At 56.8% G+C, this 27,907-nt stretch overlaps 1 protein-coding gene across 1 annotated transcript in view; it reads left to right on the top strand.

Annotated features, from left to right (window-relative positions):
• Positions 1 to 507: 507 nt before the first annotated feature.
• Positions 508 to 27,907, top strand: part of AJAP1 (adherens junctions associated protein 1) — a 112,782-nt gene continuing 85,382 nt past the window's right edge. The window contains exon 1 of the mRNA XM_032594129.1: positions 508 to 586. Within this exon, the coding sequence (XP_032450020.1) occupies positions 558 to 586 (29 nt within the window). The 5' untranslated portion in view covers positions 508 to 557. The remainder of the gene's footprint in view (positions 587 to 27,907) is intronic.

The following is a 27,907-nucleotide window of genomic DNA, read 5'->3' on the forward strand; positions in this document are numbered from 1 at the left end:
GCGCAGAAGCGACCCGCGTCCTTCCGCGTCGCCGCCGCCCTCACCCCCGGACCGCGCCGCCCCCTCGGCGCGGGGCTGGGACCGGAGGCGAGAGCCGCGCCACGAGACACGCACCGTGCGCCGCGGCGCCGCCCGGCCTCCCTCCCCACCGCCCCGGAGGGCGAAGCCGCGTCTCCTCCGACCCTCGCCGCGCGGCCGCAGCGCCGGAGCGCGCCCCTCCCGGGCCGGCCGTGGGCGCCCCCGCCTCGCCGCCGCCCTCGCCGGCTCGCCCCCGGAGGGGCGGCGAGCCCCGCGCCCCGGCCCGAGGATGTGCGCCCCCGCGGGCCGCCCCGCCTGAGCCATGCGCCCCAACGGCGGCGGCGCGCCGGCCGGCATGGAGCCCCGCGCGGCCGCGCTCTGACTCGCTCTGCGCCCCGCGGCCGGCGGGCGGCGGGCGGCGGGCGGCGGCGGACCGAGAGCCGGAGACCGGCGCCGCGGGACGGAAGCGAGCGGGCGCGGGCGCCGCGCAGATGGCCGGGGCGAGCAAGGTCTGAGGCTCCGCTGCCCGAAACGTGACCATGTGGATTCAACAGCTTTTAGGACTCAGGTGAGCGACCCGGCCGGCGCCGGGGTGCGTGTGGCTGCGTGGGTGCGTGGGTGCCGGGCTGGGCTGGAGCGGCGCTCTCCTCAACGTTGCGAATAAAGGGACCCCTCCCCGCTCCCCGCTCCCCGCTAGCGGCCGGAGGCGGCCGCGGGAGCCGCGTCCGGGTGCCAGTCCCGAGCCCGGAGCTCCGCGGCCCCGCAGGGAGCGGCCGGCTCTCCCTGCCTGCGCGCGTCCGGGTCCGGCCAGGGGTGCCCGCCCCGGCTCCCCGTGCAGCGGGGCCGGCCGGTCGAGCCCGCGGCTCCCGGCGCCAGCAGCGCAGTGTCCTGGCCTGCCGCCCCGGCGCGCCTCCTCCCCGGGGCCCCGGCCGGCCGTGGACCCTGGGCGGGTGCCGGGGCTGCCGGAGAAAGCCAGAGCTCTCCCGGCTCCCGGCTCCCGGTGAGAGCTGGGCAGGCGGAGTTGGAGGAAACCAAAATCAAACAGCCACTCCGCCCTCCCTTACCCTTCCTCGGGGCCCCAGGGCTGAGCAGGGGCCTCCCGGGCTCCCAGCGGCCGATCCAGCTGTTTGCCGGTGACCTCCGGGCCCGACGGGCGCGCACAGCTGGCGGGCAGCTGGGGCGGGAGACTCTGGGGCTCTGGGGGAGGTGCGCGGGCAGCCCCCCCCACCCCCCACGCAGACACCCTCGGGAGCGCCCGGGGGCTTGTCTAGGTCGGGACTCCAGGGCCAGGTGGCACCAGGGGTCGAGCCGGGAACTCGCGGCAGGGGTACTCAAGAAGACCCTTTTGGGCAAACTTTGCCCGCTTGTCGTGGCGCTCAGCCATTCGGCCCGTGCCTCGGGCGGCCTAGGGCCCAGGAGTGCAGGGTTGTCTCGTTGGTCCCGCAGGCCGCCCCCGAACCGTCCGCGCGCCTGCCAGGGGGCTTCGCCGAGCCGGTGCGTTTGGGTCCCGGGTTGCAACCGAAAGCAGGGAGGACGTAGGCGGAGGCGGAGAAAGCGCGTGCGGTTCTGGAGTTTGTCCACTGGGATGCACTGCGCTCCCGCGCTGGGGAGGAAAGGGCCGGTAGGTGCCGGAACTACTGCCGGAGCCGCCCCCACCGCCGCCCCATCGAAGCTGGGGGGAGTGAGCCGAAGCGAGACCCAAGTGCGCGACCTGATTTTGAGAAGTCGGAAGAGTGTCCTCTGTCGAGCGCGCCGAGCGTTGTCTAGCTACCTTTGATTTATGAGACAAACCCGCACCCCGGGGGTAAGCACTGTTTAGAACATCTAGAGAAAATTGTCAAATGTTATTATCCGCTTTTTTTTTTTTTTTTTTTTTTCTGGAAAGCGGCACTCCTTTTTCCGGTGGCTGGTTGGCTAGTGTGGGCTTTAAAAGGTTAACGGTGAAGCAAATCCTGTTGGGTATTGGCCTGGCCTGAATCGATACCGTGTGCTTGGACTAGATAAGGTTTAGGCTCCCTGTTCTGGGACGCAGACAAAATGGATCGAGGGCAGCGTTGCCGGGTGACCCCCTCCAGGTGCCCTGCCATCTGCCTCTCAGGTCTCAGCCAGCCCCGGAAGGCCTCGGGAAAGAGCAGAGGGTCCCAGCCCCGGCTCTGGGCTCACCTCCTGCTCCCAGATGCTTCCCGAGCTCCTGTCTGGTGCTTCATTTCTGACCGACTGCTGGCAAGTTATTTGAGCTGCTGTGGTTTCTTTCTTTTTATTATTATTATTACCATTAAGTTGCTAGATTGAAAGATTAGTACATTTTGATAAGGGGAGAGGAGAGTAAATACCATGGAAGGAAGCCTCTGTGTTGGTTCAGAATTCACTAAAACAGTTCCTCTAAAGCATCCCCAAGTGAGATCTCCTTGGGATTTTGCTGTAGGAAATAGTTCTGTTGGTGATTTTGAAGTTTGACCTTTTGTTGTTGTTTTTTGTTTTTCCTTCAGTGTTAGCACAAGAGATTTTCTGTAAGGGTGCCTCTAAGGACAGCCTGTCACCTGTCTTGGAGGCTGACCGGAGAGGGCTCTGTCATGTCTGTGAGAGCCACCCCCTGGCCAGGAGAGGTGCCTGGCCGGGAGGGTCTGTGTGCTTTTAGCGTCGCACCAGGCGAGGGTCGCAGTAACAAAGCCAGGATCGCTTGCTTGAAAGCTGGAAATGCACTTTTTCCTTGAAGAAAGCCGGTCATCGTCTCTGCTTACACGCCACTCTGTGGCTCCCTAGGTGAGCACAGGGCACCCCTGCTGCCAGGCTTGGAACCTGGTTGTGTCAGGCAGACGCTGAACCCGGAGCCCAGGTGGCGGAAAGCAGCTCCGGGCGTCACCTGAGCGAGAAGCTCTCTGCTCGGGCTCCCGAGACGAAGTCTGGGCTCGGTGTCTGGCTTCTGTGTTCGGCCAGAGCTGTGCAAGCAGCCTTTTCCTCTCACGAGGCGGAAACGGACGGAGTCGGTTGGAGCCGTTGCTGTGCCTGCGTGGTGGTGGTGGTCTCAGAGCTGCAAGCACGGATCAAGGCGTCTGTCGAAGGCAGCCCGTAGCTTGACCGGCTGGGTCGGAGCTCCGACAGTAAGGAGCGCGGAGCCCAGCTCGGAGGGGTGCTGAGTAAGCACGCAGCAGAGTTCGGCTGCCTCCTTGCAAGTGGCCTCGGAGGCTGCAGGCCACCATGCTGCAGCTTTCCTCAGGGGCTGGGAGCGTACAGGGCATCGGCCAGGTGTCCTTCCCAGGCTGTGCTCCCGGGGGGCCGCTCTGTCTGTCCTTCCACCGCAAGGCCCCGGGTGCCTGTGTGTCTGCGTGGGGGTGGGCGTGGGACAAAGCGATGTGACGGTCGGTTTTCACGGGGTGCTTTTCAGCCCCCCCGAGTGCTGGCCACGCACGCGGCACCACGTTCGGGCCCAGCACGTGGACCCAGCGGTTTGCCCCTCACCGTCCCCACCTCGAAAGTCCTCCAGCAGCCGGGGACTGGCCAGAGGCGTTAGGAGGACGGACGGCGTCAGAGGCTCTGTCCACAGGCGTCGCCCTCCCGGTGAAGCCTGGCTCGTGCCCATTTCCAGCTGCTGACACCAAATTGGTCGCAGCCGGAATCCATCGCGCGTTCGCGGCTGGGATGCTCATCGGGGACAGGGATGCTGGAATAAATGGCCATTCTGGGAGGCAGCTCGAATCTTTCCACCGCGGGGGCGCGTCCCCCTCCCCTCATGCCACGCCCACCCAGGGGATCCACCGGCCAAGCGGAGGAGGGGCTGGCGGGCTCTTCCCAGTCTGTCCTTTCTGTTGATTTATTGTAATCACCTGCTTCCTTTTCTTCCGTGCATCCAAGAGGGCGATAAGTAGGGAGCAGGGCAAGCCAGCGGAGACAGCTCCACGCCTCCCCGAGACGCCTGTCTCCGTGTCTCCGGAGAGGGACTAGCTTGCTTCCCCACTGCGTCCTGCGTCCTCTTGGCCGGGGTGGCTCAGCTGTCCGTGGGATCTGCGGCAGCCCAGCCTGGCCTTGCCGTCCCCCAGCCCGCGGGCCTGGGCACCACCAAGATGTCTGGCACGAGACGTTTCCCTTCACTTCCCTGGGCTTTTTGTGCCCAGACTACCCTGCGCAGCCCTGTGGATAAAAGCTGCACCCTGGGTCTTGATGAAGTGAATAACCAGCAAACCCCGACCCACCCATGACTGCCGAGCCTTCCAGAGCCCAGGGGCTCCTGTCTGGGGTTACGTAAGAGTCCTCTGCTTTCCATATGAGTAGTTGCCAAGTTTTCTTCAAAGGGCTACAAGTCAGTAGAGACCAAATTGATGTACAGATTAGCTTGGAAAGCCAAATATATCCTTGATCTAGATTTTCATGTTTGAAGTCTGGCTCGAGAGGGTTCCTCCTGCCCGATGCCGGTCAGACACGAGGGGGAGGCAGGAGCTGGGCCTTGCTGGAGCTGGAGCAGACCAGCCATGGGGCCCACTGACTCTCCTCCTCTAAGACCCCCTTCCAGGAATTCAAAGGAGTCGGTGAGTCATGAGGCCGCCCGAGTGGGGACCGGCAGTTACGTAACTCAGATTAAGTCTCAGTTAATAGAAAGTCAGAGGTTGCAGCCTGCCCCTGTCAGAGTTTCGGGGGCCCTGGGGTTGGGGGGCCGGGCTGCCCGGTTCTCCTGCCATGTCAGGGCGGGATCGGATGTGATCGCCTGCAGGAGGCCTGGCTGCCCCAGCCCCCCACTTGGGCCAGCACTCTGCGCTCCGGCAATCGGCGAGAAACAGTGGGGTATTTCTTCACCGCCAGGCTCCCCAAACCCCTTCCAGAGGAGGGTGCAGGATTGGGGCCAGCTGCCTGATCGTGTCCCAGCAGCCCCTGGACGGGCCCGGTGAGCTGTGCTGGGTTGCTGGGTCTTGTCTTCTCTCTCTGGCAAGGGCTCCGGGAGACTGAGGAGCCGGAGGCCCAACATTGCTCTATGGGGGGAGGGGATCCTCATCACTGTGAGCCTCTCCGGCACTGAAGGCGAGCCCAGCACGGGGGTGGCAGGTTGGGTGGGAGTCCCGTGTTGGCAAAGGGCAGGGTCCTGCCACTGGACCAAGGGGACCCGGGGAGGGGGTGCTGGGCTAGTATTTGCATTTGTGTCCCCTGCCTACACTCTGCAGAGGGTGTCACTTTGTTCCCCGCCCCCCCCCCACCCCCCAGGAAAGGTTGGTGGCAGCCATGCTGGGTCCATCCCTGCTTCTGCCCTCCCAGCCTGTCGTCCACCATACCTGTGCTGTCCGCTCGCTCGGACGTCTGCCCTTTGCTGCAATTCTTTGTGGCCAGCCAGGGAGCACTGGTGTGGCAGGACCCACTGCCCCTCTGCCCCCCCTCTGTTCCCACCCCGTGTGGACAGTTGCCTGGCCCATGTGGCTGTTGAAGCCTTGTTGCCGGCCCCCCCCCCGGGGGAGTCAGTGCTTGGGCCTGTGCGTGACCTCAGGGGCTTCTGGAAAGCGAAGCGCGGGGACCTTGGAGACTAAGGGGGTGTGTCCCCTGGAAACCGGTGCTCGGGCTTCCTGCTTTGCCCGGAAGAGCGGCCCTGGTCTCTGGACTGTGGGCTCACGAGGGCAGGGACTGAGCCTCGTCCTTTACTGCCTCCTGAGAAGAGTGCGTGGCACACAGCAATAGCTCAGGAGACGTCTGCGCCTGAGTAAACGTGTCCGTCTGGCACCGTGCCCTTGCTTCGTCAAGTCTTGCCCTGTGGTTACTCGTCCTTAACTCTGAGGCGTAGGAAAGGAATTCCCAGCCGGACCTGCCTCAGGTGTAGGCCCTGTCCTGCCCCAAAGAGGTACACCATTTCTTCCACCCTACTTCCTGGAGCTCACATTTCCACCCTTAGAGATTCTTTTCTTTGCTGTGAGATTTAGTCACAATTGGAATGCAGACATGTTTGGGAAAAAAGCAATCCTTATTGAGCCCTATCAGTCATCACGGGTTTGCTAGGAGTGACAGTATCCGATATCTAAATGTCTGGGAGGAGGAGTGGCTGTAGATGGGAAGGAAATATGAAGGCAGGTGGCACAGGGGTGGCGGTGGGGTCGAGGGGGAAGGTACCACCGAGGGAGGTTGGGGAGATGTGAGGTGAGGGTGGGCATGGGGTTAAATGCAAACTATTGGCCTCACAACTGGACTCCGTTCTCCCGTCCCTTTGGCTTTTTCGGGGACGGGAAGGTGGGTTCATGCGCGGGACTAGGAAAACGTGGAGCTGACGGAGGCAGCTCCTTTGAAAGAGAAGGTTCCGGTCAGTCTGTGAGTCCACAGGTGGGCGGGTAGGTAGATGTTGAGGAGCGGTCGTGATGCACACACACCTCTGGCCCCTGTGCTCCTGTCCCAACGGTGAGCTGCAGAATTTGTGCCGGACCAGATAGCACGTGTCTGCTTTTCTCAAAACGTTGGGGCAAAACTGACCCACGTTATCTTAGTTTCAGGTGCCCAGCTGGATGATCCGGTGTTTGTAAGTCGAATCGGCGTCCAGCCCTTCGCTCAGTTACAGAATTTTTCCCCCCACTGGTGGTTGCTGGAGTGTGGGGTGGGGGTGGGAAAAATGGGCACAGGGGGTCGAAAGCTGCAAATACGCGGTCATAAAATGAGTCACGGAGTGGCACGGGCGGCCTGGCGACTCTTAGCTAATCTGACACGTCCGCCTTAAATGTCTGTGCACCCGAGAGATGACGCCCCGATCCCCGATCTCGTATTCATTTCATCCACACCTGTAGTCCGCTCCTGATTCCCGCGTGCCTGGGGGCTGGTGCCGTGCAGACTCCAAAATAAGAAGGTTTCTGCCCTCGAAGACCCCACACTCCAGTAATGGGGGGGCATACGTGTCGGGGTAGAAATAGTGTCGCCAGAGCAGAGATCAGCACCGTCTGGTAGGAAGAGAATATGGGCCACGGCTGGGACTTGGGAGCCTCAGGGGGCTGTGGGTTGTCATACTGGACAGTGTCCTGTGGAGACTCAGAAGTGACAAAAGGAGATGTTTCAGAGCCTGCCACCCCTCCCCCCAACCAATGTGGGACTTCGGTGCCGTCGCTCGTTAGTATGAGCTCCGCAGAGGGTCGGGCTGGCCAGCAGTGGACAATTGCTGTGCGGGCCACATCCTCTGTGCCTGGTCAGGCCAGTGATGCAGGTAGAGCACCGAGCGAGGGCTGAGGCAACAGCTAACGGCCTTCGGGCCCAGTCGTTCCAGGTGAGAGACAGCTGGCCTGCAGGTAGGTGGTTCACACCTTCTGGAGCCGTTCCCATACTGGGTTGTAAGGAAGTGCTTTTGGGGACTTAAGAGGGGGTGACGGAGCCTGCTGACTAGTAACAGAGGTGTCGCAGGCCAGCGGACAGCCAGCGGAGGGCTAAGACAGCAAATGAGAGAATAAGACAGAAGGCCGGTCACCTTCCGAAGGGAGAGCTGACCCCCTAGAAGGACAGTTCCAGGGTGGTGCCCCAGGGTGCCCCAGAGCCAGCATCGGCTGGAATGTACCAGCGGCTCCCGAAGGAACACACCCGGGGGTGACAGACATCCCCGGGGCTTCTCCGGCCGCGTGCGCACCAGACCTGACCCAAGGGCAGGCCTTCATTCTCTCCCCTGAACTTAGCGCTTATCACCTATGTGATCCTGAGAGTCTGTGCCACCTCAGGTCTCGTGAGAGGAGGACAAATGGTAAATTGCCAAGGTCTGGTTCTAATGAAGACGTTTAGGAATATTATTCCAGATAAAGGTGTGTGTGTGCGTGTGTGTGTGTGTGTGTGTGTGTGTGTGTGTGTGTTATGTGTGTGTGTGTTGGGCACTTTGGAGACCAGTGGACATCAATGCACTTATAGAGGGCCTGGCTGGGTCAGTCCGTTGAGTGCCCGACTCTTGATTTTGGCTCAGTTCATGATCTCACAGTTCATGGGTTCAAGCCCCATATTGAGCTCTGCCCTGTCAGCTCAGTGCCTGCTTGGGATTCTCTCTCTCTCTCTCTCTCTCTCTCTCTCTCTCTGCCCCTCCCCAACTCATGCTCTCTCTCAAAATAAATTAAAAAAAAAAAAAACTTAAAAAAAAAAACACTTATACCGGGAGCTCCAACTCCAGGTGCAAAGACCAGTTCTTAAAACAAAACTCCTCCCGCAGAAGGACGCTTGCTGTGTTCACAGGGTTAGGCGTCTAATAAGAAAGGGGGGACCGTGCCTCATGAGAACCTGGCTGCTGATAAAAAATAAAAAATCCCTAACGAGATATTAGCAAACCATGTTTCACCGTATGTGGAAAGAAGCGTATACCATGTGGGGTTTATTCTAGGGGTACAGAAATGGCTCCACATTTGAAAGTCGGTCAAGGCAATCTGTCAAATGAAAGACTGAAGCAGAAACACCATATGAGCCTCTGCATGTGATGAATTCAGCATCTGTCCGTGAGAACTGCCAGAGGTATAGGAACAGAGGCTCACTTTCTCCACAAAGCCCACAGCTAACTTCACGCCTAATGCTACGAAACTGGAAGCTTTTCTCCTGGAGATCAGGAATAAGCCGGGGATGTCTGCTCTCACTCACTCTCATTCAGCACAGTGCTGGAAGTCCTAGCCAGAGGGGACAGAGGATGAAAAGGCAAGAAAAGACATACAGAAAGGGAGAACTAGAACTGTTCCTATTTGCAGATGATGTGATTGTCCACACAGCAAGTCTCATGTAATCTATTAAAAAAAAAACCTTCTAGAGCTAATGAATGATTTCAGCAAGGTTGGAGGACACAAGAGAAATGAATCGCATTCCCATCTATTAGTAACAAACACCTGGACCCTGAAATAAGAAATGCAGTGGCATTTACAGTCACTCCCCCAAAACGAGACATTTCAGTGTAGACCTAACGAATCGTGTTATGCTCATGACTTGCGTGCCCAGGGCTATGTGGTGCTGATGGAAGAAATCAAAGAAGAATCTAAATAATGGAAAGCCATACCATGTTCATGGACAGAGAGACTCAAGGAAGGAGGTCACTTCTCAAACTGATATAGAAGGTTAACATAATTCTTATCAACATCCAGCAAAACATTTGCACGCGTAGATGAGATTCTTCTAAAATGCATATGTGAAGGGAGGGGAACTAGCGATACCTAAAACAGCTTTGAAAAAGAATAATAAAGTGAGAGGAATCAGTGTGATTACAAGGCTTATTATGTAGCTGCCATAATCAAGACTGTGTGTCTTAATGGAGGAACAGATATATAGATTTTTCCACAGATAGATTCCCACAAATATGCCCAGCTGATTTTTGATAAAGGTGCTAATTCAGTAGAGGAGAGATAGCATTTTCCAACTAATTGTACTGGAACAGTAGGACATTCATAGCCAAGAGCAAACAAACAAACAAGAACCTTGATATTAGGTCTCCTATCTAATGCAAAATTAACTCAAAATGGGTTACATAATTACGTGTAAAATGTAAAACTGGAAAAGCTTTTAGGAAAAAAAAAAACAGAAATTATTCAAGATGTGAGACTAGGCAGAGAGCTCTCAGACTTGCCACCAAAATCATAATCCATAAAAGGGAAAAAAAAACTAATACATTGGATCTCATCAAGGGTTTATAATTTTCTCTGTGAAAGACTCTCCTATGAGGGTGGAAAGACACATCGCAGAGTGGGAGAGAATGTTCGCAAACCGCATACCTGACAAAGGGCTAGTGTCTGAAAACATAAACCCCTCTCAAAACGCAGCAGTGAAAAAGTTGAACAATCCAATTAGAAGCAGGTGAAAAAAGCTTCACCAAACGGGAGTGCCAGTTAGTCGAAAAGCATGGGGAGAGACGTTCAATGTCACTTCTCATCTGTGAGAATGGCTGAAACAAAAACTACTGGCAATGGGACGCTGGCAGGGACGTAGAGAAACTGAGTCCCTCCCACACCGCTGGCGGGAAGGCACAATGGTTACAGCTGCTCTCGAAGGCAATTTGACAGTTTCTGACGACGCTGAACGTGGAGTTGCCATGCGGTTGAGGTTTTCGCTCCTGGGCGTTCACGCCAGAGAAATGCAGACGTGTTCCCCTGAAGATCGGCGCACACGTTTTACGGCAGCTCTGTTCGTAAGAGCCTCAAACTGGAAACGATCCAGATGCCCTTCAGTGGGGCGAATGGCTTAGCAAACTGGGGTACGTTGACACCGTGGAATAGTGCCCAACAATCACAATGAAAGAACTCCCGATACAGCCAACAACCTGCACGACCATCCGGGAAGGACGCTAAGTGAACAAGCCAGTCTAGAAGCCCCACAAGCAATATGGCGGCTCCACAGCATCTTTCAAAGGGTGAAATGAACCGGGTGGTCATTGCCAGGGCGCGAGAGGGGGCAGGGAGTCGGAGGGAAGATAATGTGGCTCCATCAGGGCAGCACGAGGGATCGTTGCGACCCTCTCGGTCACAGCAATGCCAATATCCTGCTTATGTCTTTGTGCCCTGATTTTGTAAGATGTTGCTGCTGGGGAAGCCGGGTAAGGGCTGCAGGATCTCTCCGTATTACATAGTACAGTGCTTGTGAAAATCTACGATTAACTTAAAATAAAAACTTAATTAAGGAACGAATAGCCTCTACTTATCTGCCAGAGATTGGCATCTGATTGGGGGTTAGGTGTAACGGGTAGGCACCATGTGTTTGGAATGAACGATGGTCGGGTCCTGTGGAAGTGGGGCAAGGGGCAAAAACAATACTTTATGAAAGTGGCCATGTCGTTTTGCCACATTCTTTAGAATGCAAAATAGAGCAGCATGTGAATGTGCCGTGTGGCTAATGTGATGAGATCCATCATCAGTGACAGTCATAAATGACCTGGTGCATAATTATTGGATAAGAAGACCCGTCCAGATCCTTATATAAATCAGGTCAGCTCTGAAAATAGAGCAGCCTTTTTGGGGACAGTCCCACTTTCCAGCCCTGGCACGTAGGGTGGCTCCAAGACCATGCTCCGAGGATTTGGAGTCGAACGCGGACGGAAACAGTTGGTTTCCAGATCAGCAAGACGTGAGCCTCAGGTTGGTGAAGGCAATGGTCTGTGGCTTTGCTTGTTTACATTTCCTTTTGGTCTTTTTTTTTTTTTCAACGTTTATTTATTTTTGGGACAGAGAGAGACAGAGCATGAACGGGCGAGGGGCAGAGAGAGAGGGAGACACAGAATCGGAGGCAGGCTCCAGGCTGCGAGCCATCAGCCCAGAGCCCGACGCGGGGCTCGAACTCACGGACCGCGAGATCGTGACCTGGCTGAAGTCGGACGCTTAACCGACTGCGCCACCCAGGCGCCCCTCCTTTTGGTCTTTATGAGAAAAGCACTGCAGTGTGTTGTGTGTGCATGGGCGCACGTGTACAAGCATGAATGAGTGCGCACACGTGTGTGTGTGTGTGTGTGCGCATGCACGAGGACGTGCATTCTGTAAATGCGTGTTGAATGGGGAGCTTTGCATCATTCCAAAGGCTCTACGTTGGATTTGGTCGTGAGCTTCTGTGACCCCATGGGCTGGACCCGCGGCTTCTCTTTCCATCCATTCAGGTTTAGCTAGGAGGCGCCAGGCCACCGCAGTTCCTGAGCTTGTCACAAGCCAAGCTTTGTGCTAGGTGACCCAGCCAACCCCCGTCCTCTTGGCCCGTCCTCAGGATCCTCATGATGACCCTGCAGCGTGGGCATGGTTGCTCTTCCCTTACAAAGGAGGAAACTGAAGCTCAGAGAGGTTAAGTGATTTGCCTAAGGTCACACAGCTAGCTAGCAAGAGAGCTCTGATTTTTTTTTAAGTTTATTTACTTCCTTTTGAAAGAAAGAGCGAGCGAGCGAGCGAGCTGGGGAGGGGCAGAGAGGGGGAGAGAGAGAGAGAGAGAGAGAGAATCCCAAGCAGGCTTTACATTGTCAGCACAGAGCCCGATGTGGGGCTTGAACTCACGAACCGTGAGATCATGATGCAGGCCAAAATCTAGGGTTGGACGCTCAACTGACTGAGCCAGCCAGGCGCCCTGAGAGCTGAGACTCGAACCCAGGTTTCATGGACTCCCAGGTCTATTCGTGTTCTTACCATTGCCCCGTATGGCTCCCACGTTTTGTATAAAATCTACCTCTCATTCTTTCGGTTATGTTACACAGTGCCCCTTTGGGAAAAACAAAAACAAAATCCAAAACAAACACACAACAAACAGAACTGGAGGGGCCCACCTGCTGTGGCGTCAGGTCCTTGTGCCCAGCTGATGTCAGAATCACGCGTCCTTCCGGCAACCAGACTTTTAGGTAGAAGTTTTATAGTCTAAATGAGGGACTGTTTCGTAGCAAAGAATTGACGAAATGTCACAAAGGGGTGAAAACATGTCTGTGACACAGACACTGTTATTCAGCCTACTTAATAATTAAAAAAAAATATGTCAGCAACTCCACGGAGGCCCCTCTTGAGAGCTCTTGTGAAATTACACCGCGGAAATGAATGAATGGCCACACTGAGGAGGTTGGGTTCACATGACATAAGTCTGGGCAGAAGGATTGTCTGCTGCGTGTGTGCGTGCGTGCGCATGTTTATTTATTGGAGTATAATTTTTTTTTTTTTTTTAATTTTTGGGACAGAGAGAGACAGAGCATGAACGGGGGAGGGGCAGAAAGAGAGGGAGACACAGAATCGGAAACAGGCTCCAGACTCCGAGCCATCAGCCCAGAGCCCGACGCGGGGCTCAAACTCACGGACCGCGAGATCGTGACCTGGCTGAAGTCAGACGCTTAACCGACTGCGCCACCCAGGCGCCCCTATTGGAGTATAATTTATATCCCGTAGCATTCCCCCATTTTGAGTGTACGATCCGATGAGCTTTAGTAAATTTGCCGTGTGTGCAAACGCGTCTGTCGCCCCCGATGGGATCCCCGGTTCTGTTCACAGCCAATCCCCATTTCTACCTTCAGACTCACGCGACCTCTGATCTGATTTTGGTCTCTGTGGATTTGCCTGTTCGGGCATTTCGAACATGGAAACCTACCACGTGCCATCGCGCACGTGCTTTCTTCACTCGGCCTCATGTCCGTGAGGATTCTGTGGGTTGGAGCGTGGCTCTTTGTTCTCTGTTCTTTCTGAGTGGCATTCCGTTTGCGGACGTACCCCTGTCGGTTTGTCCATTGGCTGGTTAACGGGAGCTTGGTTTCTTTCTCCTTTGAGGCTCGCACAAGTCATGCAGCTGTGAACATTGCTCTCGCCCCCCCCCCCCTTGCTGCCCCAGGACCCTGTAAGCACAGACAGCAAGGCTTTGGGGTGCGGCGGTCGGAGAAGCCCCCTTGTGTTACCGAGGCGGTGGCAATGCACTGGGCAGGGGTCCAGGATTCCACCCCTGGGTTTGGATTTGCTCCTTCCCTTTGCTCTAAACAAGGGGCTGACTGCACACAAGCCATTGTTTATTTGTCCATTTTTCATTTGATAAACATTTATTGAGTGTCAATGGTGTCTCGCCTTGAAGAGATAAAGGAGAGCAAAGCTTTGTGTTCTGCCTTGGTGCAAAGATACCACGAAGGGGAACATGTGACTCATTAGAAGGGCTCCCGGCTCGGGGCTCCTGCGGGGCTCAGGCGGTTACGCATCCGACTCTTGGTTTCGGTTCAAGTCATGATCTCATGGTTCGTGGGTTTGAACGCCACGTTGGGCTCTGCACTGACGGTGTGGAGGCTGCTTGGGATTCTCTCTCTCTCCCTCTCTCTCTCTCTCTACCTTTCCCCTGCTCACACTCTTGCTCTCTCTCTCAAAATAAATGAATAAACATTTTTTTTTTTTTTAAAAGAAGGGCTCCCTGCTGAGCTGAGCGTGGTGTGGTCCCCCAGGGCTGGAGGAGGGCAGTGTGTGGCCTGGGACTGGAGTAGAGGGGGCTGGCAGGTGGTCCTGCAGAATGTCCCCCGGCCTCTGAGCCTTGTCTGCTGCACGGGCCTTTCCACGGGGCCTGGGGGAGGCAGCTGTGCTTACCTGGGATCGAGGACTCCCTTCCGGCGGGACAGTGGTGCAAGTTTAGGGGAGTCCACCCCCAGGGAGTACCTTAGAGCGAAGGGCTTTAGCACATCTTTGTAGATGGAAGGGGCTATGCCGTCCGTAAGCACAGGCCTGTAGATGCCGCGTGTGTGTGCCAAGGTGGGGTTAGTTCCAGGGGGAGCTGGGAGCTTTGAAGAACCTGGTTTGAACAGAGGAAGAAGTGAAGTGACTAGTTACTATTATGCGAGGAGACAGTACATTTACCGGTTATCCCAAGCCCGCGTGTCCGGTAGGGGGCCGTGAGGAGGCTGGGCTCTTGGCGTCCCTCCCGGGCTGGTCCCGTGGGCTTGGGCAGGAGTCATGGCCCAGCTGGCCCTACAGGGTCTCTGCTCCCAGATGCCGGCCTAACTGCTGGTGTCAAAAGCAGGGGCTTCCCAGACCTGGGCGGGTGAGGAGACCCCACTCCGGGGACCAGAGCTGACTGGTGGTAGCCTCCTCGAGCTCCGTGTCGAGGAGGGTTTTGCATTCTTCCGAGGCTTGGAGAGAAAGGGTGCCCACCGACTGGTCGTCGTATCTACGCTGTGCCAGGGAGTTGCCCTCCCTCCCCAGAAGGTCCGAAGACAGAGCTTGTGAGTTGGGGTGGACTGGACACCCTCCCGGAGGCACGTGCATGTTGGCGAGTGCTTATTGTGAGTGCCTGATTACGGTGTTCCAGGCACTGTCCCAACACTTGACCCATCTTAACTTGTCCTTCCAGCACTGCTGTGACACAGGCACTTAATTATGTCCTCTTCCCCGCGGAGGCTCGGAGAGGTTGGGTGATCTGTCCAAGTGACACAACAAGGGAACAGCAGAGACAGGGCTCACACCCGGGCTGTTGGGCCCTGCCGCTTGTCCTCTGCACCGTCACATCCTGCCCTTACCTTTCTGGAAGGCAGTGCACGGCTGTTGGTTGTATTCAAGGCACGTGACATCCACCAGGCCCAGGCAGGCGGCAAAACGTGGGATTGGAGCCCAGCATCGAAGGCCAGTGTCCTGCCTCCCCGACTCTGTGCGGAGAACACGCGGGCACCCAGGATAGGGAGGTGAAAATGACACGTCCTGACCTTCGCGTATTCTGAGCCTGGCGGGAAAGGTGATGGCTACGGAGTGTGCCCTTGTGACAACAGAAGCCCGTCCACGTGGTTCGGGGGGGGACAGCGTCCCTGAAGTCGGGTCTTCCTGGGGACCAGCTGGGTAGCCACGGAGGAGTGAACGCGGCTGGTCAGTTCTGCCCCACGGTTGGCCGCGGGGCCCCCAGACAGCGCTCTCCTCCTGGAGGTGGGTGGGGAGCACTGTCCCCATGAAGGCCAGGGAGCAGCCCTGGGAAGTAACTGGTGATTTGGGGGAGGGAGCAGGTCATGTCTGCACCTGCTTCTGTTTCCTTAGGAAAACCTTCGCAGACACTCCACTGGCTCCAAAGTGCTTCTGCCTGGGCCCCTAAATAGCATCTAGATAGCCTGGCTCACCTTTCACGTGAAGTCCCGCCCTCCTGGGCCGACCACCTGCGATCAAAAATAAACCTCAGGCCACAGTTTCAATCTCCCAGATCGTCTTAGCAAAGGTGAAGAGATTCCCCGGGCCGATAGGCTCCATTGACATGCAACTACTCTCTTTTAAAACTGACTTTTCTAAAACAGAATCGGTTCCCAGGCAGAGGCATCCTGTGTCCGTATTGCAAGGCCAGCCTTGTGGCCAAAAGCCTCAGCCGAAAGCCCTGTCCCAGCACTTGGCACGGAGTATGGAATAGCGAGGCGGGGGAGAGCCCACCCAGGAGTTCGCTTTCCCCCACTCCCCCACCCCCTCTTTTTCGTGACGAGAAAACGCAGGACTGTACCCAGATGCTGAAAAAAGCTGTACTTCCTGCCGAGGGACATGGTGGCTTTCAGAACGCAAGGATTCTTTAGGGAGCCAATTATGCAAGACAAGAGTAAGCATGTTTATTTTTATGACACCGCATTTCAAACTCCCAGAAAATGTTGATGGAGCGGCCCCATTAGGCGCCCGGGTGCCCCCCGATGCTGTGGCATTACACCCTGCAGGTTTGCAGGGCGCGCTTGCAGGCTCCCGGTTAGAGCCCCGCGCCGGGCCGATCTACTGCCCGTTGCCACCCCGGAGGTCTCCTTCAGCCCCCACAGATGCAGCCTCCTTCTTCCCTCAGCGTCTTCCAGGCTAATGAGATTCTCTGCACGGTAGCCTGATGCTCAGGAACCCGGAGCCCCAAGCTCACTGTGACCGTGTCTCCTCTTCAGGTTCCCATGTCCAGGGTGACAAGGGAGGTAGTTCAGGGCTATGGTTTTGTAGCACCGGCCACCTGGGCGGTCGCCAGGATTGCAGCCTAGGCTGGCTCTGGGCCTGGTGGGGCCCAGGATGGCTCCCTTCCGCAGACAAAGGTGAAGTGCCCCTCGCGTGCAGGTGCTGTGCTGGGCACGGGCGCGGGAGAACCCTACCCTGGTCTGGGGGGATCATTTGAGGGGAGCGGGGCAGAGGCACCAGTGACATTTCAGGAGCCAAGAGGAAGAAGCCTGTGGCTTTACCTGCAGCCACTGGGAAGGCTTCCTGGAGGAAGTGACGCTTGACCCCCATCAGGAAGGAGGAGTAGAAGGAAGGAAGTGGGCCCAAGAAGGAGGGTGCATCCAGGCAGAGGCACGAGGGTGCCTGGTCTTCTCGTGCCGGTGCCTCATAGGGGCGCCGAGGCCCCCGGCGGTTAAGTGACTTGCCGACTCCCCACCTCTTGGCTCTGGGGGGAGCCCAGGTGCAAGGTGTGGGCGGAGCTGGTGCATCTGGCACGGGCTGCAGGTTTTGCACAGCTGAGCAGCACGTGCTCGTGGGACACCAGAGGGAGGAGGCACATCAGGACTCGGGCTTCCCTCCCCAGGCTGGGAGCCCCGGGGGGTCCTGGGGGAGCACTGCTCCATCACCCCGGGGTGTTCAGGGGGACAGGGGGTGCCAGCAGCCATGGAGAGACCCCCAGGGAGCAAGCGGGCCTGCCGGAGCCCCCCCCACCCCATCAGGGCCTGCGGTTCTGTGCCAGCCCCCCGTGGGGGCCCCGGGAGACCCCAGATGGGGAGGGGCTCGGGTCGGGAAGACAGCCCAGCCGGGCCCCTCCGTCGGAGGCATGGCTGTGTGGTGAGTGTCTGGTCTGTTCTCCCTCGGAATTACTCTTAGGGAGGGGACAGGCGTGAGACCCCACCGGGACAGCGCCCGACCTGCTCCGACCCCCACACCTTTCTTTTTGTCCCTGTTTCTGCATTTTTCCCACCCTCAGAGGCCCCTCCCACCCTTCCCCTTGGAGAAGCCCACCCCCACTCATCCTGCCCTCTCGGCACCCACATTGGCATTTCGAGAAAAGCCCCCAACGTGCAAGGTGATGAGTTCAATGCATGTTTCACATAGAAGCAGGGACACTTCGGGGGCTTGTTCCTCCCCAGGTACTGTGCTCGGGGTGGTCCAAACCTGTGTGGCCGTGAAGCTAAAATAGCTTCAGAGGAAGCTGTGTGTGTGCACGTGTGTGTGTTGTGGAGTATGTGTGCCTGTGTTTGTGTGCGTGTGGAATATGTGTGTGTATCTGTCTATGTGTGTGTCCGTGTGTTTGGAGTATGTGTGTGTCCGTGTGTGCACGTGTGTGTGGAATGCAGTGGGGCAGGGGCAGTGGACTTGAAAATCAGTGAATAAATCCTCCCTGTTCGTCCATCAGCTGCTGAGTAGTTTGGAACCTTAATTAACAAAATCTCTCCAAAGCCCTCCAAGGTCAGGAAATACCATTAATCTTATTTCACAGATGGGTAAACTGAGGCACTGCAGGGTTCAGCAGTTTTTCCTAAGGCCACACAAGCTCTGCAGAGTGGCACCTCAGGACTCCCAGTGGAACTTGACTGGGCCACTGCATGGCGGGCCGCAGTTCTGGGAGGGACATCTGGGGAGCATGGGCACATCCTTCCCGTGTCCTGTGTGCTGTGCGTCTTCAGGCACCCCAGCCGGGAGACGGGCTGTGTCTGGGGCCGATGTGCCTGGGGCACAGCCTCTCTGGTGAGCATTCTTGCTGGGCCCTGCCTGCACTTTATTATCCTTCACTCATTTGTCAGTGACAGAAGTCCAGGGCAGTGGGGAGAGACAACAGGGAGAGTGGGCTTCCTGCTATACCCTCGGTGATCTCCCTCAGCCCCTCCCATTAGTCTGAGACCCCCCTCTTGTGTAGAAATTCCAGGGCCCTACTGAGTCACAGGGGGTGGAATTCATGTCGGTGGCCATGGAGCATATTTGGACTTCATAGGAGGGACCCAGACTCAGCCAACAAGAGGAACTCAGACTTAGCCAACAGGAGACCCAGACTCAGCCAACAGGAGGGACTCAGGCTCAGCCAACAGGAGGGACCCAGGCTCAGCCAACAGGAGGGACTCAGGCTCAGCCAACAGGAGGAACTCAGACTCAGCCAACAGGAGGGACCCAGACTCAGCCAACAGGAGGGACTCAGGCTCAGCCAACAGGAGGGACCCAGACTCAGCCAACAGGAGGAACTCAGACTCAGCCAACAGGAGGGACCCAGACTCAGCCAACAGGAGGGACTCAGGCTCAGCCAACAGGATGGAACAGACTCAGCCAACAGGAGGGACCCAGAATCAGCCAACAGGAAGGATCAGACTCAGCCAACAGGAGGGACCCAGACTCAGCCAACAGGAGGGACCCAGACTCAGCCAACAGGAGGGACCCAGACTCAGCCAACAGGAGGGACCCAGACTCAACCAACAGGAGGGACCCAGGCTCAGCCAACAGGAGGGACTCAGGCTCAGCCAACAGGAGGGATCAGACTCAGCCAACAGGAGGGACCCAGACTCAGCCAACAGGAGGGACTCAGGCTCAGCCAACAGGAGGGACCCAGACTCAGCCAACAGGAGGAACCCAGACTCAGCCAACAGGAGGGACCCAGACTCAGCCAACAGGAGGGACTCAGGCTCAGCCAACAGGATGGAACAGACTCAGCCAACAGGAGGGACCCAGACCCAGCCAACAGGAGGGATCAGACCCAGCCAACAGGAGGGACCCAGACCCAGCCAACAGGAGGGACCCAGACCCAGCCAACAGGAGGGACCCAGACTCAGCCAACAGGAGGAACTCAGACTCAGCCAACAGGAGGGACCCAGACTCAGCCAACAGGAGGGACCCAGGCTCAGCCAACAGGAGGGACCCAGGCTCAGCCAACAGGAGGGATCAGACTCAGCCAAATAAAAAAAAAATTTTTTTATTGAGGTGAAATTCCCGTAACATAAAACTAACCATTTTAAGGTCTACACTTCAGTGGCATTTAGCACGTGTCCAATACTGTCATATCGCCGTCACCACTAGCTGCTTCCAGAATGTTTTCATCTTCCTGCAGGCAGGCGGGGTCCGTTAGCTTTTGTTCGCCACTTCCCCGGCAACCACCAGTCTGCTCTCTGCCTCTGGATTTGCCTGTTCTGGACACTTCCCGCCTGTGGAAGCATGCGCCGTGTGACCTTTGCGTCTGGCTCCCTTCCTTGCGCGTGCCGCTCTGAGCGCCAGCCGCACTGCAGTGTGCATCCGCGTTTCCTTCCTTTTAAGGGCTGAATACTAGTCCCTCGTGGGGGTAGACCGCGTTTTGTCGTCTGCTCCCTCCACCGACGCACATTTGGGTTGTTACCTTTTGGCTGCTGTGACAGGGGCGTGCGGGGGTCCGTTTCCGTCTTGGTTTTCAGTTCTCTGGGCTGCCTGGCCCTCACACCAGCACTTACGAAACACGGGCTTGTGTGGCCCGGGGCGGCGCCCACGCTCCCTCCCAGCCTCAGTTTCCTCCTCTGAAGGATGGGGGCAGTGGGGGTGTCGCACCGCCCAGGGCTGGGAGCACGGCGACCGCGTGAAAAGCACAGCCCGGTGCCTGGCGCGCTGGTGGCTGCTCGGTGACAGGTGACAGCCAGCCCAGCCCCCCACCCCGTCACAGAGCAGACAGGCCTCTGCTTTGCCTGTGGGCCGGGCAAGGAGCAGCTGTTCTGTCTTTACTCCTAACACATCCCCAAGGAGGAGGCTTGGGTGAGAAGCAGCACTTTTTATAAGCTCTACACTAAAGAGGGATTATGAGCCATTTTGGGAATGGATTAAAGCAATTGCCCCTGGGATGAATCTTATTCTCGGTGACTTTTGCTTTCCCCTCTTCCTGGACCTCAAAGCTGAGCTGGATGGTCTATTGAAAAGTACCTGAGCCGACGTTTATCCTTTTAGCCGGATACCAGCCCGGACCCTGCAGGAATGCGGGACCTCTGTGACCCAGCCACGTGCCGTGAACTTGGAGCTTCTCCCGTGACGACCCGGCTTGTTGAACCTGTCGCTTTTCATTGAGAGCAGCGTCTGGCTGGCACAGAACCACACTGCCACTTGCTCCCGGGGAGCTGCTGCCTCCCCTGCCCCCCGCCCCTGTTCCAGCACCCGGTCTCACCGCCAGCCTCGTCCCTCCGCCGTTTCCTGCCCCAAGAGCCCGCTGGGTCACCTGTTCAGGAAGACACGTGAAACCGGGAGCAAACCCGAATGAACTGGACCACGGTTTTCCGGGATGCTCTTTTGCCTTCTCCCTTGTTGGGGGCAGGGGGGGGGGCAGGGCACAGACTTCGTCCACACTGGGGATTTAAGTGTTTGGAAATGATCTCTGAGGGATGTCCTGGCATGCAAATCATCTGAGAATATCCCAAACTTGTACCCATCATCTCTGCTCTGTAGAGACGGGTGGGGATAGTAACACTTCCTGGTACTTTAAAGCATGCGTCACACTCCCCAGGCATTGTTTTGCTTGCTTTTCACAGCAATGAGTAGACTTTGGGTGGTTTTGCTCACTTGATATAGAAGAAGAAACTGAGGTCCGCGGTATAAGAATGATCACAGTATTGACATTGTGAGGACAGGAAGACAGTCCTCAAAGCAACAGTAGCACTTGACTGTGGTGAGGGACTTAGGGCGTATCTTGTACTGTGTGTATATGTACCACCCCATCTGACAGCCGTGGGCTCGCAGGTTCAGGACGGTCTGATGTCCTGAGCACAGCCGGGGAGTGAGGGCAGGGAAGTCTCTTGGGTCCTGCTGTCCTCTCTGGGCACCTCTCCCAGTCTGTGCCCCGTCAAGTTCTCATTCATCACAGGATGATGGCATGTGGCATGGAAACCTCGTTAGCTGTGCTTCTAATCCAAAAGATATTGGCCCATTATTTTTCCTGCTTTTGTAGATGCAGAGACTGAACAAAATTGAATCCCTGGGTAACCAGAAAATGTAATTAATGGGAACACAGCATTTCACAGGGAAGCTGGTTAGAGCCCGCTTTCACTGTAATGATCTAACCAGGGACCCGTGGTGCGGACCTCCCGCTTTTGCGCTCAGGTGCCTGGCAAGGGCAGAGACGTTCGAAGTGAGCACTCTCATGATCCCCTGTTCCTTCGGTGAGCTCCCTCACAGCACCCTTGCCCTCTGTCCCGGGGGTTCCTGTGGGCTTGGGCGCAGCGGGTCTCAGAGTCCTGCCTGCTCGTGGGTCATGTTGTGATGTGCACATTTAAGCTGAGCAGTCCGGCGCCTCCCAGGGTGTGGGTTTTTATGGGGGGGGGGTGTCGTGGGGCACATGCACGTTGTGCCGGGTGGAAGAAGGACCCGGCGGTCACATGGGCCTTCCACCGCTGGACCTTAGGCTGCCAGCGTCACTGAGGTTATTGGACCCCAATCACTGTGACGTAAGGACCTCCATGCATATCGAGTAGAAACAAAACAGTCAAACCACCAGGAGCCTCAAAGGGCCACACTCAGCCGGATATTTTTGTCTTGGGTTCATTCCAGATGGAAAACTGTTTCTACCGCTTTGCCCATGTGATGTTGGGAGATGGCAGGTTTCTGCTGGGGACCCTGCGTCCTGCATTCAAATGACGACAAAGCTCTAGCCTCAGGGGTCCGGGAGCCGAATGTCCGGCACAACCCCTCAGGAGGCCCCAGAGCAGCCAATGCTGGGAACTAGAACCCAGAGTGGAGCCTTTCCACTGCAAACAGCAGCTGTCCCCAGCGTCATTTCCAGGGATGGGGTTACATCTGTCTGGTGCACACGGAGACCCTTTCTCACGGGGGACGTGGGGACCCTGTGAACCCCAAGCAGTCCTTCCCCTGGTCCCTGGGCTGCGACCACGGTGTGATACCACGTCCTGAATACGTCACCTGACACAACAGGGGCTGAAGCACAAACAATTAAGGTCACTAATCAGTTAATCATAAAATAGGGAGATTATCCCACATTGTACAGGGAGTTCAATGTGCCCTTAAACCCAGAGACAAAAAGAAAGACGGAGAGATGCAGGGGGGTGGGCAGAGAGATTGGAGACACAAGAAGGATGTGATGTGTCTCAAAGGGCAGAGGACCACATGTCACAGAGACAGGGCCTGGGTCCCGTAGCCCTGAGGGACCAGAGTCCGCTTCCCCGGGGTCTCCAGGAGGGGACGTGGCCCAGCGGTGCCCTGATGTGAGCGGAGGACCGGCCATGCCCTGCCGCACTCTGACCCACAGGCTGAGCTGATGAGTGGGTGATGCTTTAAGCCACTAAGTTTGTGGCCTTCTGTTACATGGCCGCAGATTACTGGTTCCAGTAAATTAGCTGGTGAGATGCCCTGGTCGTCCAGTGTTGTCCCCACCTCCTTCCCCCTCTGTTCCCCCCTCCCTGTCTGCCCTTCATAATCTGGCTGTGGGGGGCCCACGAGACTTCTTTCCCCTGTGGGGTGTGGACACACAGGTGTCCCGGCCTCCGTCCCGGACGACGGGCTCGCTGGTGGCATACCATCTCCAGGCGGACCCATTCGGGTGCGAGTTCTGGCTCAACTTCACGCTTCGTCAACGACGGAGTGAGTTCACCACTGGCATTTTGGACGCATGACTACTCTTTCCTGCTCCAACCCAGGCTTTATCAGAACTACTGGCCCAGGGCCTCAGTAGGCAGGAGCAGAAAATTTGAGATCTCCGTGGGAAGTGCTGAACCACATTGTCCCCAGATAGGGCCGCCAGATAAGATACAGGATGCCCAGTTACTTTAATGTATGCCCGGTTATTGTCTAATTTCAGACAAACAACAAACATTTTTTTTGGTGTAAGTACGTCCCAACTACTGCATGGGATATTCTTATCCAAAAAAAAAAAAAAAAAAAGAAAAAAAAGCTGTTGTTTCCCTGAAATGCAAATGTAACTGGGCATCTGGTACTTTTATTTGCTAAATCTGGCCGCCCCCGTTCCCAGAGATTGCAAACTGGCCCAGAGGCCAGGTTGGAGCACAGGGCAATAGACAGGGAAAGGGCGCTGGAGACAGGACTCGGGGGCTTTGGGTGTGAGTAACCATTCTCAGGGTCAGGGGTCAGCAGACAATGGCTGGAGGGGCAAATCTCACGGCTGCCTGATTTTATAAAGTTTTATTGGCACAGGGCCACACACACTCGTTTGCATATTGTCTGTGACCGCTTTTGTGCTCTGCAGAAGACAGAATTGAGTGGTCGTGACAGAGACCCCAGCCAAGGCTGCAGAGCCCAAAACACTGGCTCTCTGGGCCTTTCTGGAAATAGTTGGCCCGCCCCTGCTGCACGGTTGGAGGTTAACAGGAAAGTGACGGTCACCGAGGGAGGGATTCAGGTCAGATACGAGGGGGCACCTTCTGGTCCAGAGGGCCCGGCCTTCTCGTGTGGCGGGCAGAGGCTCTCGGGGCCCTGCTCTCCACGGGAGGCTTGCAGAGCTCCTGTTCTGATGGCTTGGGGACCATTCTGATGGCTCGGGGACAGGAGCTGCCTCCACTCTTCTCTGCCTCCCCGCCTCCGTATTTTGGGGTCTCTGGCAGAAAGTTCTATGCAAACAAAAGCCTCGTTTCATCTGTGTCCTCCTATTTCTGTCTTGGTGCGTACTTTTGCGGTTCCTTCTCGACATTCAGCATTTTCAGACACAGATTCTGCACAGGGCATGAATCACGGTGCCATGTGGCCGTGGAGAAGCTGTCGTGCTGTGGGTGCTGGCCCGGGCAGCTTCCCGCAGGTGGGAGAATGTTCTCCCTTCACTGTGAGGCCCAGGGGTCAGAGCCTCAGAGCTGGAGAGAGGGGACAGGACCCGCACACAGCCTGCACCCACCTCTCCTGGGCCATCGGGCTCCCTCCGGAGCCCCCTCTGGTGAGCGCTGTGTGCCTTTGCGAGGTCAGAGGGCGCTGTCCCCAGGGGTACCCTCACCCTGACATCCTCTCCAGTGTTTGGGGGGGATCCCCAGGACCACTCCCCTGCTGACACCAGCTGCAGCATTTGGGGGTCCCCAATGATTTGCTAGAAGGGCTCACGGAACTCACAAGGACCCCTATACTCACAGTTAGGGTTTCTTACAGGGAATGGACAGATTAAAATCAGTGAAGGGAAGGGATACGTGAGTCCAGGAAGGAACTAGACTCCCGGACAACCTCTCCCCGTGGAGGCGAGACACCTCGCTCTCCTGGTGACAGTGTGTGCCAGGGCACAGGGAGTGCTGCCCTCCAGGGAAGCTCCCCAGAGTCTTGGGGCCCAAGATTTTTACTGCAGCTTGCTCACATAGATCAAGGTGACCGCCCACACGGCTGACCTCAGTCTCAGCCCCTGGGGAGGCCAAGCAGATAACCACGTGACCCAAAGCCCCCACCGTCAGTCACACTGCTAGACTGTTTGGTGGCCAAGGCCCCCGGGGAAAATATGGACACTCTTCTCAGGCATGACGTTCAGGGGGCCTGGAGACAGCTCCCAGCAGCTGAGGGCAAAGGCCACACCGGTTTGGGCAAAGCTTAAATTCCCTGCCCCACAACGTGCCTGACACTCGGGGTGGGGTCTTGGTCAATCCCACTCTTGATGATGCTGTTGCCAAAGCCCGCGGAACCCTGGCCCAAAGGCCTTCTGGGCAGAAAAATGGGAGAGAGTGGAGGGAAGTTTCTCCATCAGTCAGCAGGCCGTCCCCAGGGCGTCGTGGGGGAAATGGGCCACTTTTCCCCCTGCGACCCAGACCCGTGCACGGAGAGGAAGTCCGCCGTGTGGCTCCCGGCTTCCGCGTCCTTGTGTGGGGACCCCCAGCCCCGCAGGTCTCCCGCGGCGCCTCCCCTCCTGTGGCCTTTGGGCCTGAAGAGTGTTTCAGGGGAGTGATGTTCTCCTAGCGCCTCTGGTTGCTGCGAGATCAGTGGGCCCCGTGTGTTTGCTTCCTCATTTCATTTTTGGTGCCTCTGTATTAGTCACGCTCCTTCAATTTCCTCATCTCCTATGCACTTGCTCGTTTTTTTCTTCCCTTTTTTTTTTAACCAGTTCCAAAAAAAGATGATTTGTGAGAAGGCAGTAAAAACGGAGTTTATTTACAACAAATCCAAACTTTGGCCAAGGATTCCAGAAGAGGCCACCGGCTCCTGGAACGTGCCCGGTCGTGTCATCGATACATGAAGTTGGGGTCCGGCTGGCTGGGTTAGACCCTGCCCCTGCTGCTGTCCTCCCAGGCTCCCCGATGCCCACGTTGACACTGCCCTTCTCAGAGGGAGTCAGCTTTCAAACAACACGCACATACAAGAGGGAGAGAGAAGGAAGGCGGTTCCTTGGGAAACCCAATGCACCTGCATGCTGATCTGGGGGCGGGAACAGGTGGGCTGGTGAGGGAGACCAGGGGTTGTTGGGCTCCCCGCTCACCCAGCATCCAAGCTTTGGGGCAACATGGCCCTCAGACAGGTCTTCTCTACCAGTGTCTGCACCAAGGGGGCAGCAAAAAAATGGTAACGTGAGAGTGTCAGCCTCTAGATTACTGTTAATGAATTTGCTGTGAGTAGCAAAATAAACACAATGGTGTCGGCTCCGGGAGCTAAAAAGAAATACCACTGATGCACTGCTATCAGCTGGATGTGGGGAGAAGCCGGGACGTTCCCCAGGCCTTGGGTGGAAGGGAGTGTGGCAAAGAAGAGTTCAGCACAGAGGAGCCAGCTCCCATCCCTCATCCTGGGCTCTTTGGACTGAAGAGTCCTGGCCCTTCTGTGAGGGATGCGGCTGTGGTGGCGGGCTTGACCACACCTGGGAAGCCGTGAGCTTTCCGCAGGCCACGGGGGCAGGGCAAAAGATAACTGTGGAGACCCCAAGCCACGTCCACCCCTCTCCTTCTGTCCCTTGCAGAGATGCCCAGGCCAAGCCAGTGTGCCACAAGGAGCCACATGGAGAGAACACTCTGGAAGCAGGAATGACTCTCTAGAGTACCCCACTGCTCAGGGTTTACTTGGCTCATTTGTTCTCACCCCTGCGGGTCTCCGTTCCAGCGTTTGCCCTGGCCATCTTCTCTCAAAGGGCCCCATCACACCCCTCTTTGTAAGGCATTCGGGTCCATCTAAAATGGTCGTGTTGACCCTCTGCATGCTTCCACTGGGGTGGATGCTCCGGGAGAGTGGGGGCCCCCTGTGGGTCCCTGTGCCTGGCACAGACATGGCACGTCCCCAGTGCGTGTCTAGACAGTGTTTGTTGACCCCATGGATGGATGGGTGGGTGATGGATGGACCGAATTTGTGGACGTGTCGTGTCGGAGCTATTTGTTCACCCGAGAGGAGATGTGGTTTGGGAGAGTCAGGAGCATATGAAGGCCAGGAGAACCGAGGTCAGGGCAAGAAGGCTGCCCGTGGTGTGCATGGGTCTTGGCTGCAGACGTGCAGCGAGGATATGAGCCACCTGTGCTGAGAGTGAGTTCCCCACCAGATGAGGCGTGTAAGCCCACCCGGGTTGAGTGACGGGTGGCAGGGATGGTGCAGAGGGGACACCTTAGCAGGCCATCTGGGTGGGATGTGATCTGTGCACATCCCAGCTTGTAGGGCTCCTGGACGTTGCGTCCTCTGACCTCACACACCCTGCTTCCGCTAATAGAGAGGTCGCCTGAGTGTGCAGCCTCCCGCCGCGCATGCTGCTAAGATTAATTGCTTTTATTTGTAGTAAATGAGTTGTTCGGATAGAGGAGGGCCTCGACGGGAACTGGCCAGCAGCTTCTCCCTCCTCCCCCCACAGGGATCTCGCCCTCCCTCGGCCTGCTCTGCCGAGCCGAGCAGAAAACAGAGAGGGGATGACGGAGGGAAGGAAGGATTTAAAAGAAAGAAAGAAAAACCCCAACTTCCGAAACCAGAGTGTGCCGTTCAGTGGGTGTGAAGCTGTGGTTTGCAGGGGAAAGTCTCAATCGGCTGACATTCACGCAGAGTGGAAGAGTCGCTTCACAAAAAGGCTCTGGGTGGAAATGCCTTGAAGTTCAAAACAAAACGTGTGTGTGCTCGTGTGTGTTCGGGTCTTTAAGAGCCAGTAGTTAAATATATCCCATCGCTGAGGAAAATGGGACACCCCTCTCCTCTGTCCGTAGTGGTCCTGGAGCTAACTATCGATTCATACTGGAGTTCAATTCATTCATTTTAAGAAGAAACGTAAATGTACAAATACATTTATATATACAGTGAATATCATTTAAGTATCGCGTGCAGCGGAGCGCATGTTATTCGCAGGGGCTGTGTGTTCTGTCCCCGTCGGTGGCTTGGCAAACGGGGGTCGGCCCGGCTGGCAGGCAGGCGGTGGGTCCAGTAGACTGAGACGTCCCCCCACACACAGTAGGGAGGGCCCTGCCGGCAAATGTAACGGGGTGTCCCTTTGTCCAGCACCAGGAGCCACACTCAGTCACTCACTGTCTGATGAATCTTCCCCGTTGCCTGAAATTCATAGGATCCTGAGGGGTCCGGTTGAGGAAGTACGTCGATCTGTGAATCACCTAGAAGCGTGTCTGGCTCAGACCGTGTGTATCATAAGCGTCTGTAAATGTGGCCTGGGACTGCGCCCGTCTCTGAGGATGAGCAGCGTTTGTATCGGTTAGTGAGGGAGTGAGTGCTGCGTA

Source organism: Lynx canadensis, chromosome C1 (genome assembly GCF_007474595.2).
Source record: "Lynx canadensis isolate LIC74 chromosome C1, mLynCan4.pri.v2, whole genome shotgun sequence".
NCBI classification, from domain to species: Eukaryota; Metazoa; Chordata; class Mammalia; order Carnivora; family Felidae; genus Lynx; species Lynx canadensis.